The following is a 16,448-nucleotide window of genomic DNA, read 5'->3' on the forward strand; positions in this document are numbered from 1 at the left end:
AAAAGCTGGGAGGGGCACCCGGGTGGCTCAGTTGGTTGAACTGATGTCGGCTCAGGCCATGATCTCATGGTTCGTGAGATGGAGCCCCCCCCCACATGAGGCTCTGCGCTGACAGCAAGGAGCCTGCTTGGGATCCTTTCTCTCCCTTTCTCTCTCTGTCCCTCCCCCACTTGCACACACTCTCTCAAACATTTAAAATAATAATAGTAGTAATAATAAGACAAAAGCTATGAATATTTCCATCTTCTGTTGCCAGACAAGAGCACATGAATCTGAAACCACACTTTTCTAAGGTCATCATTAGAACTGAAAGCAGCTCAGCTCTACGCAAACCACCACCCAGGGAAATCACGTACCAAAAGTGTTGATGCTCAACTGGTCAATGAAGTCCCAGAATCGCTCGATGACGTCCTGGACTCGTTTCTCACATTTGCCCTAGGACCGGAAAAGAGTCAATTTTACAATCATTGGAGGAAAAAACCAAGTAATTAACGCTCACCACCTAAAACCAACCAACTTTACCGAAAAGGCCGCCCCAGGTCCCACCCGGTCTCTGGACTCAGGGCTCTGGCTACGGAGAGAGTGCTTGGGTTTCCCGGGCTCGGCTGCCTCCTTCCACAGACAGACAGACAGACGTGCGGGAGAGCGAACAGCGGGCGCCAAAGGCACGCCTTCCGTTTGCAAGAGCAAATCTTTGCGATATAAAAACTGCCCACCTGAGGGGCGCCTGGGTGGCTCAGTCGGTTAAGCGTCCGACTTCGGCTCAGGTCATAATCTCCCGGTCTGTGAGTTCGAGCCCCGCGTCAGGCTCTGTGCTGACAGCTCAGAGCCTGGAGCCTGTTTCAGATTCTGTGTCTCCCTCTCTCTGTGACCCTCCCCCGTTCATGCTCTGTCTCTCCCTGTCTCAAAAATAAATAAACGTTAAAAAAAAATTAAAAAAAAAAAAAAAAACTGCCCACCTGACCGTTACAGAAAAAGCTGAACAGAAGGAAACACTCACATTCATGTCACAAAATCCCACCGTACAGGGCTTTCCTTTCCTCAAGAATAAGTTCTTTTGTTCGGCGTCCACATAGGGCACGCACCGGCCCGAGGGGTCCCGGCAGCACACCTTGCACGAGTTGTCAGTCTCTGAAACGGAACCGGGGACAGCGGGAGTCCGGTCAGGGACAGGGCGCTCCTCCCTTACCTCCTCCCCGCCCCTGCCCCCGCCCCCAAAGGGAAGCAACGCCACTCATTTTTCATTTGAACAGCCAACGATCCCTAGTTCGGCCCCAAAGAGTTAACTTCTGAGTTCACGCTCCGGGGTCCTCAGGCCACAAGGTAAAAACAATTCATTCACACCCAAGAGTTTCCTTTCTTAAAGGGATTAAAAGCCAACTTATTCTACTTCAGATCCTTCATGATGCTAAATGTTTCCCTTTATCCCAACGTTCTTACTGCTTTCGAGCCTTCCCTTCTCAGTTTGAAATACTTGCACAGCCAAGGCTCCAGTGAGAAGCCAACACACTGTGACAGAACGGGCCCACTGCAGATGTGAGTCACCTGCCGTGTGACCAGAGCACGGCTCGTGGGGTGATGGAAATAACGCCACCACATAAGCCACGTGGCACGGACCCCAACAGCGGAGATGCCCAAAAAGTCACCTGGCGGTGTAACTCGGGACGGTACTTGACCCGGAGGCAGCCCGTATTTACCCTTACTTGGAGAAACGGAAATCAACTAGAACACAGAACATGCCAAACCGCCTCAATGGGGAAAGAAAAACCTTTTCATCATTCCTTCACTTATCAAGCATCTCCTGGGCATTTACTACGTGTTCTTCTGGGGCATCCCAAGCCTTTGCCACGCACTCGATAAATTATTTGTTTGACATCTACTGTGTCAAATACCTTCCTTATTCACTTCTTATTCCACCTGGAGGAGGCCCTTACTCCACTGTATGGATGGTGAGTTCCCAACCTGGCGGTTTTGACTTCTGGGGGGTTCGGAAAGCAACAGAACTCTCTCAGGTGAGGCAGGGCGGGAAGGCTGGAGCCCAGTCAGTTCCCGAGGCCCCTTCGCAGACCCAGGAGTTCCAAAATAGAAGGTGGAAACCTGAGGACGAGTGTCTTGAGAGGCCAGCATGATGTCACCAGGCATCGCTAAGCAGGGCCCTTGCCCCAGACACCCGGCAGCGGGCCCAGCCCTGTTGACAACAACGAATACCCTGACAGGGTCAGGTCCTGGGATCGGCTCTCCCTGGTTAAAGCCTTGAAGGCATCGCAGTTCACTGCCCGTAAGATGCAGACAGCGCCAGCTGCGCTCGTGGGGCGTCTAACATGGTGCGTGCGTGCATGCGGCGAGGACAGACCTCCGCCCACCCACTCCACCGCAGCAAAACTCCCTCCTATCCCACCCCTCAGCCTACACCACCACGTGGTCTGAAAACATCGCGAGAAGGAAGGCCGACCGACAGCACGGTTTTCATAGACAAGGTAGAGGGGCGAGGACCTGAATCCAGAGAGCTCCGTCCCCCAGACCACCCTTGAGTTCTCCCCGCTTGAGTTTCGGGGGTGGGGGGGGGGGGGGGGGGAACGCACCGCCGCCCTGGCCAGAGCGAGCGGCTAATTCTGCTGGGCCCCCAAAGGCAGGGACAGGGCCCGGTGGACACAGGCCATCTTCCCTCCGGCGGCGAGGACGCAGCATGGGGATGCGCTCACCGTTACACGCACAGGACTCCAGCCGCTGCTCCCTCTCACAGAAGGGAACGCACTTCCCATCTTTACACTTGCCAAGATCCAAGCACACCGTGTCATCTGCGGCGTTTCCGGGAGGGGGGCACTCGCTGCTGTTACCTGGAAGCACACGACGAGCACACAGGTCACGGGGAGTCACGCGACCACCGGTCCTACGGGGCAGACCCGGGATCCTCGCACGTCAGCACCGCGCCTCACCAAGAGGAAAAAGCAACCCACGGGGCAGGACGCCGGCAGCCTGTATCCAACCGGCCGACAAACACCGAGTGCCTCGCTGGGTACCGAGCACCGTGCGGTGCAAGTCTCCGTGCTCCCAAATGTCTGCACTCAGTCTCCCCGGGCCTCCCCTCAGCCACTATTTCACATTTTGCTTTTACTTTTTCTTTTTCCGTGTTTGTTTCTTTTTGAGAGAGCGAGTGAGCAACAGCGGGTGTGTGCACTTGTGCACGGGAGAGGGGCAGAGAAAGAAGAAAACAGAGGATCTGAAGCAAGTTCCACACCGTCAGCACAGAGCCCGGTTTGAGGCTCGAACCCACAAACCACGCGACCGTGACCTGAGCCGGCTGGGCACTTCACTGACTGAGCCACCCAGGCAGCCCTGCTTCTACCTTTGTATCGTGAAACACAACTACGTATAAAAGAATATACACAGGGCGCCCGGGTGGCTCAGTTGGTGAAGCGGCCGACTCTGGGTTTCAGCTCAGGTCACGATCCCGCGGTCTGTGCGATCGAGCCCCGCGTCGGGTTCCGTGCTGTCGGCGGAGCCTGCGTGGGATTCTCTCTCTCTGACCTCCCCCGCTCACGCTCTCTCAGTCTCTCTCAAAAAAGATAAATTATATATATACACATACATAACATCCACACGCTACGGAACAAACATTAGAGCCGTTTACTTGGACTGAAAAGCAAGCTGTGGGGAAGGCTCACAGAAGCGGCCGGCCAGGCCCCTCCCACCTCACCAGCGACAACTCCCGAGCCCTCACGCTCAGCCGCCTTCCATTTCTTCACTGCTCCAAGGTCCCTCACCACAGAACCTTAACGAAGGCTGCCCCGTCCACCTGGAATGCCCCGAATGCCCTCATTTGCATCTGTGAGGGAAAGGGCTGGTTCTTACTCCCCCTTTAGATCTGGCTCACAGGCGTCCCTCGGACCTCCCGGGGGCCCCGCTTTCACCCCCACTGTGCTCCATTGCTACAGCTACAGCGACTTCTGTCCTTCAAGCACACGTGGTGCAATTTACGTCTACTTGACGATGTGCTTTCTGTTCCCCTCACGGAATGGGAAGCTCCACGAGAGCGAAGATCAAACCTCTTAGTGAATCCATTTATATCCCAATCCCTCTCACACCGTAAGGACATCACAGATATCTCTTAAATGAATCGATGATTCTTAAGGACAAATAAAAGCCACCGAAGGATGTTAAACTCCAGGGAGAGGACGGAATGAGTGACTCATTCTGGAAAGTGAGCGGCACGAGCGCGACACGAGAGAAACTGCTGCAGGAAAGCAACGGGCGGGGACCAGAGCTGGAGGCCTGGCCTTCCCACGGCGGGATGGAAGCGACCCACCAAGTCAGTGCGGCAGGGACACCGAACGCAAAGGAACCTGCCCCGTTTCGTTAGGTGCCCGGGATACACCCCAGCCTAACTCGGGTGCGCCACACCTGCCCCTGGTCTCACGGAACCCTTCACGGGCGCCGGGCGTTCGGCGTCCACGGGGCAGGCACGTGACAGGCCTGCCGCTGCGGAGCGCAGGCTGCGAGGAAAGCGCAGCAGGCGGTGAAGGGGGACACTCTGCACTGTCACCGTGTTTTCGGTCTACGACGCTGCCCTGAGCGGATACGTAAAAAATGCTTCGCGACTATCTGTCAAACGCCTGTTCTCAAGAGACTGGTATCAGAGTAGCAGACACGGAGAAGATCCGTAAAGGCACAGTGTCACCTGTCTCACCGGGCTGTCCGTTCAGGGTGCGTCAGAGCTAGCAGGCAGGGCGTGCGGCGGGGAGGGGCCCCGGGGAGGGGCCCGAGAACTTCCCGCCTTACGAGATGGCAGGTGATGCGACGCTGCTGGTCGGGGATGCTGACCTTGTAACGCACTCACACTCCGCGAGTGCTGCTCCATAGAAAATACCAAGGAGGGCGCCTGGGTGGCGCAGTCGGTTAAGCATCCGACTTCAGCCAGGTCACGATCTCGCGGTCCGTGAGTTCGAGCCCCGCGTCAGGCTCTGAGCTGATGGCTCAGAGCCTGGAGCCTGTTTCCGATTCTGTGTCTCCCTCTCTCTCTGCCCCTCCCCCGTTCATGCTCTGTCTCTCTCTGTCCCAAAAATAAATAAACGTTGAAAAAAAAAATTTAAAAAAAAAAAAAAAGAAAATACCAAGGAGACAAAAGGCTACTTGATGAGAATGAACCGAGTTTTTCAAACTGCTTTGCTTATGCTTATTGAAAACATTTTTCTGAATCTGCTTTATTATTATAATAAAGACAGAAACACTGAGCACGGCTAGAAAACGCTGATGTAAACTTGACTGAGACATTCTGGCTCCTGACGTGGCAGATGGCCGGCACGCTGACAGATCTCCGAATGCAAGAATCACGAGTCCCGTCCGATAAAATGCACATTTAAGAGTTCAAAGGAAAACGGAAATGAGACAAAACTTCACTAGAATGGTTATAATCAGAAAGACAACCCGCGTTGGTGAAGGTGTGGACGGACAGAAACCCTCAGGTGCCGGTGGGGGGGGGGGGGGGGGGAGCATAAAATGGTACAGCCGCCGTGGAAATCAACCCGGCAGCTCCTCAAACGATTCAACAGTGACCACGTGACTCGGTTCCACTCCTGGGCACACACAAGGGAAAGGAAAACATATGTTCACACAACACGTGCACACAGGTGTTCACGGCAGTATTCACGAGAGCCAGAGGGCGGGAAGAATCCAAAAGTCCGTCAAGTGATGGCGGCCCATCCTAGGACACCGGGACGGGATGCAGAGCTGGGACTACACTGAGTACTGACACGGGCTACCTCATGGGCGGATCTCGAAAACGTGATTCTGAATGAAAGATGCAAGAGGCCACACACTGTAGGACCCCACTTACACGAAACATCCAGAACAGGCGAATACACAGAGACCAAAAGTAGATTACTGGTTGTCCGGGGCTTGGGAGGGATGAGGAGGCTCGGTGACGGCTAGAGGAGACAGGTTTCCTTTCGAGGCGATGAAAATGTCCTAACACGGAGTGTGGCGGTGACTGCACAGATGCGAATACGTTAAAAAACACTGAACTGTACGCTTTAAATGGGTGAACAGTATGGTATGTTCACTGTATTTTTTTTTAACGCAATTGGCTTTTTTTAAAATTTTTTTTCATGTTTTATTTATTTTTAAGGCAGAGAGAGAGTGTGAGAGGGGATGGAGCAGAGACAGAGGGAGACACAGAATCCGAAGCAGACTCCAGGCTCTGAGCTGTCAGCACAGAGCCCGACGTGGTGGGCTCAAACTCACGAACTGTGAGATCATGACCTGAGCCAAAGTTGGACACTTAATCGACTGAGCCACCCAGGCACCCCTCACTGTATCTCAATAAAGCTGTTATGAGAACCAAACCAACCAACCAAAAAACACAGAAAGTTAAAAAAATAAAAGAATGGGATAGATACACCAGACAAATAGGAACAAAAAAATCTGGGGTAACTGAGTATCAAATAAAACATTAAGGTCAAAAAAGTCACAAGGGTCAAAAAGAAACATTATATACTGGGTAAAGGAAGAGCAGATCATGAAAATGTAGACAGTATGTCCAGTTACGTACCTAATACCATAGTTTTGAAAATTTTTAAGGAACTGACGGAACTGAGAAAATATGCATAGTTCATATAGATAGCTTACAGGTTAGCTCCAGGTGGATTAAAGTCCTAAAGGCAAAAGGTAAAATAATGAACCTAATGAAACACTGTGGAAAATATCTTTGTAACTGTCCATAGTTCAATAAAATACACACCCCGTCACAACGGCAAGATCTAATTATTAAAATCAAAGTTGTGTTCCAAGAGGGGCACCTGGGTGGCTGAGTCCGCTGAGCATCCAAACTTCAGCTGGGGTCATGGTCTCATGGTTCAAGAGTTTGAGCCCCACATCAGGCTCTCCACTGTCAGTGTGGAGCCTGCTTCAGATCCTCTGTTCCCCCCTCTCTCTCTCTGCCCCTCCTCCACGCGCATGCTCGCTCAAAAAAATACATAAAAAGTGTTCCAAGAAGGACAACAGATAGGAGGAAGGCATATGCAATGTTTAAACCGCTTGAATTATGCAAGAATTCCTTCAATCAACAATAGCAAAAAGACATAAAACCCAACTTTTAAAAATGGACTAAACAGGGGTGCCTGGCTGGCTTAGTCAGTAAAGCGTGGGACTCGATCTCAGGATCGTGAGTTTAAGCCCCGGAGCCTACATTAAAAAAGAAAAAAATTTGGACCAAGTATATGAACTGGCTATTCACAAAAGGAAAATTCTGAATGGCTAACAGATCTAAGAAAATGTTCAAGAAACATGCAAACAGGGATGAGAGATCACGTTACACTCATCAGATTGGCAAAACATAAGACACCTGGACAATACTGAGGGTTGGCAAGGACACTGGGATGCAGGACTCCACACGCACTCCCGGCGGCACTGACACACCAGGACCGCCGTTCTAGACATCAATGTTCTGCCGCTTTCTGTAGCCAAGCAATTCCACTGCTGCCCATGTACCCAGGAAACTCTTACAACACCTGGAAGACATGTGTGACGATGTCTGCTGTAGTCCTATCTGCAGGATCCAGACATGAAAGCGACCCAAGCCATCACTTAGTGAACAGCTGAGTACGCTAAATACGTTAAATCATACACGTCAACTCAGCAGGTGCCACAACGATGAACTATGTATAAACACGGATACAGACATGTAGACAAAGACATACAGCACTACACAGATAATTAAAAACATGGCACCGAGTTTCCAAAAAGATCTAAAGTAGAATATCATTCTGGCATGTTAAGAACACCCATATACACAGAATAACACTACATGATCTTTCAAGGAAATACACACGGCCAGGCAAATATGAAACACATTAGGACACTGCCCGGGAGAGGAAGGGCACGATGGGGACGAGGTGAATGACAGGGAAGTAACGAAAAAAAAAAAAGAAAACAGAATGGGGCTGGCAAAGACCAGTGACAAGTGTATCTCAAACTAAGGAGTATGATTAAAACAAGCCTGCACATGAAGTTTATGAAGGGTTGTTTTCATCTAAATGAAATACAATGCGGTTTCTTTTTTTTTTTTTTCAACGTTTATTTATTTTTGGGACAGAGAGAGACAGAGCATGAACAGGGGAGGGGCAGAGAGAGAGGGAGACACAGAATCGGAAACAGGCTCCAGGCTCTGAGCCATCAGCCCAGAGCCCGACGCGGGGCTCGAACTCACGGACCGCGAGATCGTGACCTGGCTGAAGTCGGACGCTTAACCGACTGCGCCACCCAGGCGCCCCGACAATGCGGTTTCAAACACACGCACATGCTCACTTGAGCACAGTATCCCGAGAAGCCCCGGGGGGACATACCTGTGCAGTAAGACACGCCTTTGCAAGTAGCATTAATAGCCTCCTGGCACTTCTTCTGGGCAGTCTCGAACTGACAGTTTTTACAGCAAGGACTGTTCCTATCACTGCAGAGGAGAGCAGACGGGACAGTCCAAGTCAAACATCAGCCCCGCGGCACACACTACCGTCAAGTCACAAGGTCCTGAAGATCGCAGGGAAGGCCTGTGGCTGGGTCACCCAGGCCTGCGTGCTGGGCCCCCCCCAGGTGCTGGTCCACCTGCATGTACTGTCGGCCCTTCCTACTATGGCATCAGGAAGCAGTGCAGACAGTAAGTACAGACAGGCCCAAGGTGACTCATCCTTAAGACACCTTGGTGTCCTTGGTTTTCACTAACTTAGTGTCATAATTTCTTAAAAAAGGAAGACATGGGTCTGCAAGGCAACCGTGGTAAGGAAGCCAGGCAACCAGAGTCCTAGTTCCCATCAAAATTTACATCAAGGGCACCTGCATGGCTCATCTGGTTAAGCATCCGCCTTTGGTTCTGGTCATGACCTCACAGTTCGTGAGTTTAAGCCCCACATCGGGCTCACTGTGCTCTCATCACAGAGCCCCCTCTGAATCCTCTGTCCCCGCTCTCTCTGCCCCTCCACCACACATGCTCATTCTGTCTCAAAAATAAACACTTTTTAAAAAATCTTTAAAAAAAAAAAAGATTTTACAACATCAATATGTTCATAGTCAAATCCGCTATTCACCAAGTTTTCCCCTTGTACTGCTAAGCCAGGCACTGGTCATAAAAATGGAAACACAGGTACCTTCTAATTTGTAACCTGCCTCCTCCGTATTTAGCTTATGCCATTAAACAGTAATCTCAACATTATTTTATTGGAGAGAAACACAAGAATTAATTTCGATCTCAGGAGAACTGTCATTCTGTGTCTAATATTTTATCACTATGAAAGAATGTAGCCATGAAATCACCTCTCTCGTACATCTGTTTCCTTAGAAAAGACTCTCTGAGCTATGGGATGCGGAATCAAAGAGTACACAAGGTTATAGATTTTGTAACATAAAATCAAACTGCTTTCCAGAAAGCATTTTTCTTTCTGTAAAGGACAAAAAGGACAAACACACGTGCAAGCATGCGCACATACCCTTTCACGATTCCAAAGCCCCTGCGTTTTCCAACTGCTCTTCCCCCACAGCCACATGCGCTCACCTGCACTGCACACCCTCCTTGAGCATGCATTCGCTGCTGCAGCAGGTGTCGTTGTTCAGGTACATGATGCCAGGATCGCATTCCTCTCCTTCGTCCACCCTGGAGTTCCCACACACTTTGTTGCTTCGTTCTTGGAAACACTCCTGGGCCTTACTTTCAATGGTCTTATAGATGGACTGCTTACTGCAGTTTGAAAACATCTTGAAAGAAAGAAGGCCACAAAGGACCCAAAGTAACAATAAAAATGCATTCCCATGTAGTGTTTGTGGTTCTTCCCTAGAGACAAACTCTCAATGTAAAAGCCACAGTCAGAGCCACCTTGAAGGCATGTCAAGTTCCATCACTGTCTCCTCAAAATGCCAGTTAAATGGAATCAAGTTACCTCCCTGAGTAGGGTGCTAAAAGCTGGTGTGGATTTGGGTAAAAGCCTAAAAATTCTTCACAGGCAGGCTGCACAGTGAGACCGTGCATCCCAGCCTGTCCCTCGAGAGGACCAACAGTCTGGTTCCACCAGATTCTACGCTGTCCTGTCCCCAGGCATGGCACCTGACACGGCCACAGTGCCAGTGAGAATTAGGAACACACCATCATCTTCCAGGACATAACGATTCGGGGATGCCGCGAATTTCTGATTTACCTCCTTCTCTTTCCCTGCCTATGTGTATGAATGACCCATGTTTAAAGTTTTTAGGGGCGCCTGGGTGACTCGGTCGGGTAAGTGACCGACTTAGGCTCACGTCATGATCTCTGGGTTCGTGAGTTCGAGCCCTGTGTGGGGCTCTCTGCTGTCAGCACAGAGCCTGCTTCAGATTCTTGGCCTCCCTCTCTCTCTGCCCCTCCCGTTTGCAGACTCACTCTCAAACATAAATTTAAAAAAAAAAAAAAAAAAAAAAAAAAAAAAAAAGCTTTTAAATAGCTGAGCATAGTCAGAGGCGTGAGATTACCTTACATGTGGTCTACTAAAAGATTAAATCCCAAATTGTAACCTAAACATTCACATGGATCCCTGTGATTTTAACAATTTCTTTGTGATTTCTATAGTTGACCAGTATCTCAAAGGAAGCCTCTACCCTAGTTCCCCCACCATTTTCTGTACAGAACCATGGAAATGGCCTTCTTATAAATTTGGGGATTTTTTTTTTACCAGGAGCTCTAAAATGGAGTCCATTTTCCAAACCATCTGAAATTAGCAAGAAAAGGAGCAAGAGACTTGAGGAAAATTTAGTGCAGTTTCTTGAGGGAAGGTCTCCACAGTTGCTGCCCTTTTGCTAAAATGGCTTCACTTTCTCCCTAGAGAAGACCATGCCCTTGAGGAGCAGAGAACACAGGACCCTCCAAAGGTAACTGTGACCACCGAATCAGATGACAAAAGGATTACTTTTATTTATCTCTTTATCTATTTCTTTAACTTATAAATGTTTATTTATTTTTGAAAGAAAGTACGAGCAGGAGAAGGGCACAGAGAGAGGAAGAGACAGAGAATCCCAAGCAGGTTCCGTACTGTCAGTGCAAAACCGGATGCGGAGTTTGAACTCACGAACCATGAGATCATGACCTGAGCTGAAATCAAGAGTTGGACGCGACCAACTGAGCCACCCCTGAGCCCTGAAAGATTACTTTTAAAAGATATTCAAGACCTTATCACCTTGAACAGAAATCCTAACTGGGCTTTTTTTTTTTTTTTTTTTTTTTTTTTAATGTTTATTTAGTTTTGACAGAGAGAGAGGGAGACACAGAATCCAAGGCTCCAAGCTCTGAGCTGTCAGCACAGAGCCCGACGCAGGGCTCGAACTCACGGACCGTGAGATCATGACCTGAGCCGAAGTCGGACACTCAACCGACTGAGCCACCCAGGCGCCCCTGGGCTTTTTTTTTAAAGGATTTTTTGGGGCGCCTGGGTGGCTCAGTCGGTTGGGCGTCCGACTTCGGCTCAGGTCATGATCTCACGGTCCGTGGGTTTAAGCCCCGCGTTGGGCTCTGTGCTGACAGCTCAGAGCCTGGAGCCTGCTTCAGATTCTGTGTCTCCCTCTCTCTCTGCTCCTCCCCTGCTCATGCTCTCTCTCTGTCTCAAAAATAAAAACATAAAAAAAAAAAAAAAAAAAAAAAAAAAAAAAAAAATTAAAGGATTTTTTTTTATGGTAAAGATTTTTATTTTATAGTAAAAGTATTTGTTTTAAATAAAGATATTTAAGGGGCGTTATTGCTGTCTAGCCTCAGGCGGTTAGAATTTGCTGGGTTTATTCACGAGCACTGCAGATCCATGAACTCAACTTCAGAAGTTCACTTATGGGAGATGAGATCATAAGGAATTCGAATGGACACTGAAGCCAGAAGAAGACCTCCTCACTACCTTATCAGAGCCACACCTGAGCAGCAGGGCCCCTCGGCAGGGCTCAAGGGGAATGTGGCCGTTGCTCTGGTCTCCCCTTTGTGGCCTCCACGCTCCCTAAAGACCTCTGGCCTTCTCTTTGCATCCTTCCCACACTCTCTCCTCTTGTGCCAAAAATCCCTCGGGCCATCTGGCCACACAGAAGGCCCGCCGCACAAGTCACTAGGCCACATGTCACTTCTCAGCAGCTGGTCTGCGGGAGGTGCCAGGCCCTGTCTTTTGAGGTCGAGGAACCTGGAGCCCTTTTAATCTAGTTAAAAACATTTTTATTAAGGAATTGATTTAAAATGTAGATTAGAAGATACCTAATATATTTTTACAAGTTTGTTAGTTGGGTAAACCAAACTAATAGAAAATACACTAAATATGACATTCTTGGGACAAAATAAATAAATGGATAAATTGTTCTTGATAGACTAGCACCTCTTTGTTTGTCCTACACTTCTTTTTTTATTTTTTAACACTCGTTCATTTATGAGAGACAGAGACAGAGCGTGAGTAGCGGAGAGGCAGAGAGAGAGGGAGAGACAGAAAATGAAGCAGGCTCCAGGCTCTGAGCTATCAACATAGAGCCCGATGTGGGCTTGAACCCACTGACCGCAAGATCATGACCTGAGCTAAAGTTAGACGCTCAACCGACTGAGCCACCCAGGTGGCCCACCTTTTCTTATTTTGACTTTTTAAGTAAGCTCTACATCCAACAAGGACAGACCAACACTTCCTGAATTAAAAAACAAAAGGCCTGGCCAGGCACCGTTCTCATTAGGAAATCCTTCCCGGGCCGCTTGAAGAGCTCGTGGGGAAAGTTCACTGAGGAGAACTTGTACAAAAAGAATCTGCAAAAAAGTAAGACAATTTTCCCCAAAACACCGACACCATCCTCATAACAAAGAAGCAAATGACTACAGTCTAGAGCGCACTGTCCAATACTGTAGCCACGAGCCAAGTGTGGCTCCGTAAATTTATTTTTCCTCACTACGTACTTCACACTTACAGAAATGTTCACTCATTGGGAATGCAAACTGGTGCAGCCACTCTGGAAAACAGTATGGAGGTTCTTCAAAAAATTAAAAATAGAACTACCCTATGACCCAGCAACTGCACTACTGGGTATTTATCCAAGGGATACAAGTGTGCTGTTTCTAAGGGACACATGCACCCCCATGTTTATAGCAGCACTCTCGACAATAGCCAAAGGATGGAAAGAGCCCAAATGTCCATCGATGCATGAATGGATAAAGAAAATGTGGTATATACATACAATGGAGTATTACTTGGCAATCAAAAAGAATGAAATCTTGCCATTTGCAACTATGTAGATGGAACAGCAGGGTATTATGCTAAGTGAAATGAGTCAGAGAAAGACAAAAATCATAAGGCTTCACTCATATGAGGACTTTAAGACACAGAACAGATGAACATAAGGGAAGGGAAGCAAAAATAATATAAAAACAGGGAGGGGGACAAAAACATAAGAGACTCTCAAATATGGAGAACAGAGCATTACTGGAGGGGTTGTAGGAGGGGCGATGCGCTAAATGGGTAACGGGCATTAAGGAATCTACTCCCGAAATCATTGTTACACCATCTGCTGACTTGGATGTAAATTTAAAAAATAAATAAAAATTTAAAAAATAAGTTAAAAAAAGAAATGTTCACTCGCCATGGACAGAACAGTATTATCAACACCCACATGCCGCTCACCAGCTTCTACAACGACCGACTCACGCCTTCATGACTCCTCTGTACCCTCACCACTTCCCCTCTGCCCTCACGCTGGTTTGTTATTGTTGTTGTTGTTTTTTAATAGCTTTAGTAAGATGTATTTTACATATCACAAAATTCACCCATCTCAAATGTACAAGTCAACGGATTCCCAGTCACTTTATCAAGTGGCATGGCCATCACCACATTGTGGACATATTCTTGCCTCCAATAAGATCCCTTGAGTCCTTTTACAGTTAGTTCCCATTCTTACCTCCAGCCCCAGGCAATCACTATTGAATTTAAATAAAATAGAACTTAAAATTCAGTTAGTCTCTCCAGCTACATTTCAAGTGCTCAATGGCCACATCTGGCTAGTGGCTACTGTATTAACACAGAATATTGCCATCATCCCAGAACCTTCTACTGAACAGCCCTGAACTACAATGTACATATTCAGAAATGCAGAGACAACTCAGAAAAACGGAGGAAAACTCAACAGGGAATGTGATAAGTCGGAAGAGTAGGCAGAAATGAGGAGGGAAAAGTGCCTTGGGTGCGAGCTACCAGGCAGAGGAAAAATAAAACTTCAGGTGCAACGCAAAAGAAGAAGAGACTTTATACATAATAGCCAAGGAAAAAGAGGACAAAAGAACATGAGAAAGAAACTTTCAAAAAAGCAGGGCCGGGACCAGGGAAACACAAAAATAACCTGGTCCTCTAGCTCCATGCCAGGCTCTAAAGAGCCAAGTGCCGGCTCAAAAGAAGAGTCAGGAGAAACACTTCACCGTCTTTCCCGGGTAGAGCCAGCCAACTCTCACTCAGCAACAAAACCAGTATGTTTTCCTCATTATGCCTCATGCTGTTTAACACCAAGTAAAATGCAAGAACCAGACACCGATGAACACTTTCAATCCAAACTCTAAGTCAGCCACAGCCACTCTTACGGTCTCTCAAGAGGCTCACAGTACCCCATGCCAAGGACTGGTGTACTCTCAAAAATCCTAGGAGCCAACTGTTTATTTACTCAACAAACTATTATATGCCAGGTACTCCTACTAGGTACTGGAGACAGAGCTGTGAACACGACAAGCACAGGCCCTTCCCGCGGGAGGCTTATACTCTGTCAAATTATGGATTGTGTTGAAGTTTATAAAAACATGCAGGGGCGCCTAGGTGGCTCAGTCAGTTAAGTGTTTGACTTCAGCTCAGGTCATGATCTCATAGTTTATGGGTTTGAGCCCCACGTCAGGCTCTGTGCTAACAGCTCAGAGCCTGGAGCCTGCTTCAAATTGGGTCTCCCTCTCTCTCTGCCCCTCCCCAACTAGAATTCTGTCTCTCTCTCTCTCAAAAATAAACACTAAAAAAATTTTTTTTAAAAAACCCATGCCAGGGGCGCCTGGGTGGCTCAGTCAGTTGGGTGTCCAACTTCGGCTCAGGTCATGATCTCACAGTTTGTGAGTTTGAGCCCCGCATCATGCTCTGAGCTGATAGTTTATAGCTCAGAGCCTGGAACTCGTTTTGGATTCTGTTGTCTCCCTCTCTCTCTGACCCTCCCTGCCTCACACTCTGTCTCTTTATCTATTGAAAATAAACAAATATTAAAAAACAACAACAACAACAAAAAACCATACCAACTGTTAAGTACTGTAGACTTAAAATGAATGACAACTTGTATAAGAAATGACAGGAAATTTTTAACTTGCACCAGACCTTGCCATTTAGACCTCCAATACAAGCCATTACTGTCACTGATTTTCCAAATAGCCCAAGTCAACACATGATTAGCTTTGATACCAGTCGAAATGATAGCTTTAACCAGATCTGATGGACCATGTTTCAGTCTCAAACACACAACCAGGTTTGAGAGTACTTTGTAATTTGCAGCTCCATCCCTAGAACTGAATGCTTTACTGGGCTCTCATTATAATTAAATATAGCCTCTTTCTTTCCTAACCTTAAAAAGCTCCAAAAGATACACACCTTATTGTTCTCGTGATCTCCACTCACCGCTATGGGATACATAACATATTTTCCTCCCTGGTCCTCATTTGGGGCACATTCCGCTAGGCCATCCGGATCATGTTCTGCTCCAAAATTGTGTCCCAATTCATGAGTTGTAACCAGGTCAGCTTCCTTAAGGATCGTGCAAAGAAAAAAATTATTTCCTGATATCCAACCATCAGCTGCATTGGCCAGCTAGGCCGTGATTTCTTAAATGGGGTCTTGATTAATGCAATCAACGACAGAGTATCAGTTGGACTGTGGGAGTTGGGAGTGTCTGGATTGAAGGGCCCAGCACAGTGGAATAAAATACCTACACCAACTATAACATCGTAGCCAAACTACCAGTGTATCAGATCAGTATTTCCTATCAATATCCATTCTCCCCTTCCTAATCCCACTCAGGTGGCAATACACTCAACTAAAATAAACCACCTTTCCATATGTCCTTGAGGGTAGGTCAGCCTCGTGACTGGTTCTGTCCAGTGGGATATAAACAGAAGCCAGTGGTTGGGACTTCCACAGAGAAGCTTTTAGAAAGGGACAGACTAGGCTTTGTCCTCCATTCTGCAACACAGAAGAGAACCACCTTGTGAGCAGGAGATGATAAGCAGGAGGACAGAGGCCTGTGCTCAGAGTGGCTGAGTGAAAACTGGAAACATCCGGGCTCCCTGAGGGCATCACCGAGCTGCTACAGCACCCACAGGATGCTATCCATGACCTTGTTGTTGACTGAGGCAAATACCCCTATTATTTAAGTCAATGTTTATTGGCTTTTCAGTTGTATGGATTTGCTGGAATGTGCCTTACCCA

General features: G+C 47.9%; 1 protein-coding gene across 4 annotated transcripts in view; it reads right to left on the reverse strand.

Moving 5' to 3' along the window:
- The window catches only part of ADAM17 (ADAM metallopeptidase domain 17), a 53,196-nt gene that overhangs the window by 4,492 nt on the left and 32,256 nt on the right, over positions 1-16,448 (reverse strand). For all 4 annotated transcript variants that reach the window (XM_047845261.1, XM_047845263.1, XM_047845262.1 and 1 more), the window contains 6 exons: positions 15,615-15,767; positions 9,539-9,738; positions 8,340-8,443; positions 2,703-2,837; positions 1,001-1,131; positions 357-435 (listed from right to left, as the gene is read on the reverse strand). In XM_047845261.1, the coding sequence (XP_047701217.1) occupies positions 357-435; positions 1,001-1,131; positions 2,703-2,837; positions 8,340-8,443; positions 9,539-9,738; positions 15,615-15,767 (802 nt within the window). The remainder of the gene's footprint in view (positions 1-356; positions 436-1,000; positions 1,132-2,702; positions 2,838-8,339; positions 8,444-9,538; positions 9,739-15,614; positions 15,768-16,448) is intronic.

Source organism: Prionailurus viverrinus, unplaced genomic scaffold, assembly GCF_022837055.1.
Source record: "Prionailurus viverrinus isolate Anna unplaced genomic scaffold, UM_Priviv_1.0 scaffold_33, whole genome shotgun sequence".
Lineage (NCBI taxonomy): Eukaryota > Metazoa > Chordata > Mammalia > Carnivora > Felidae > Prionailurus > Prionailurus viverrinus.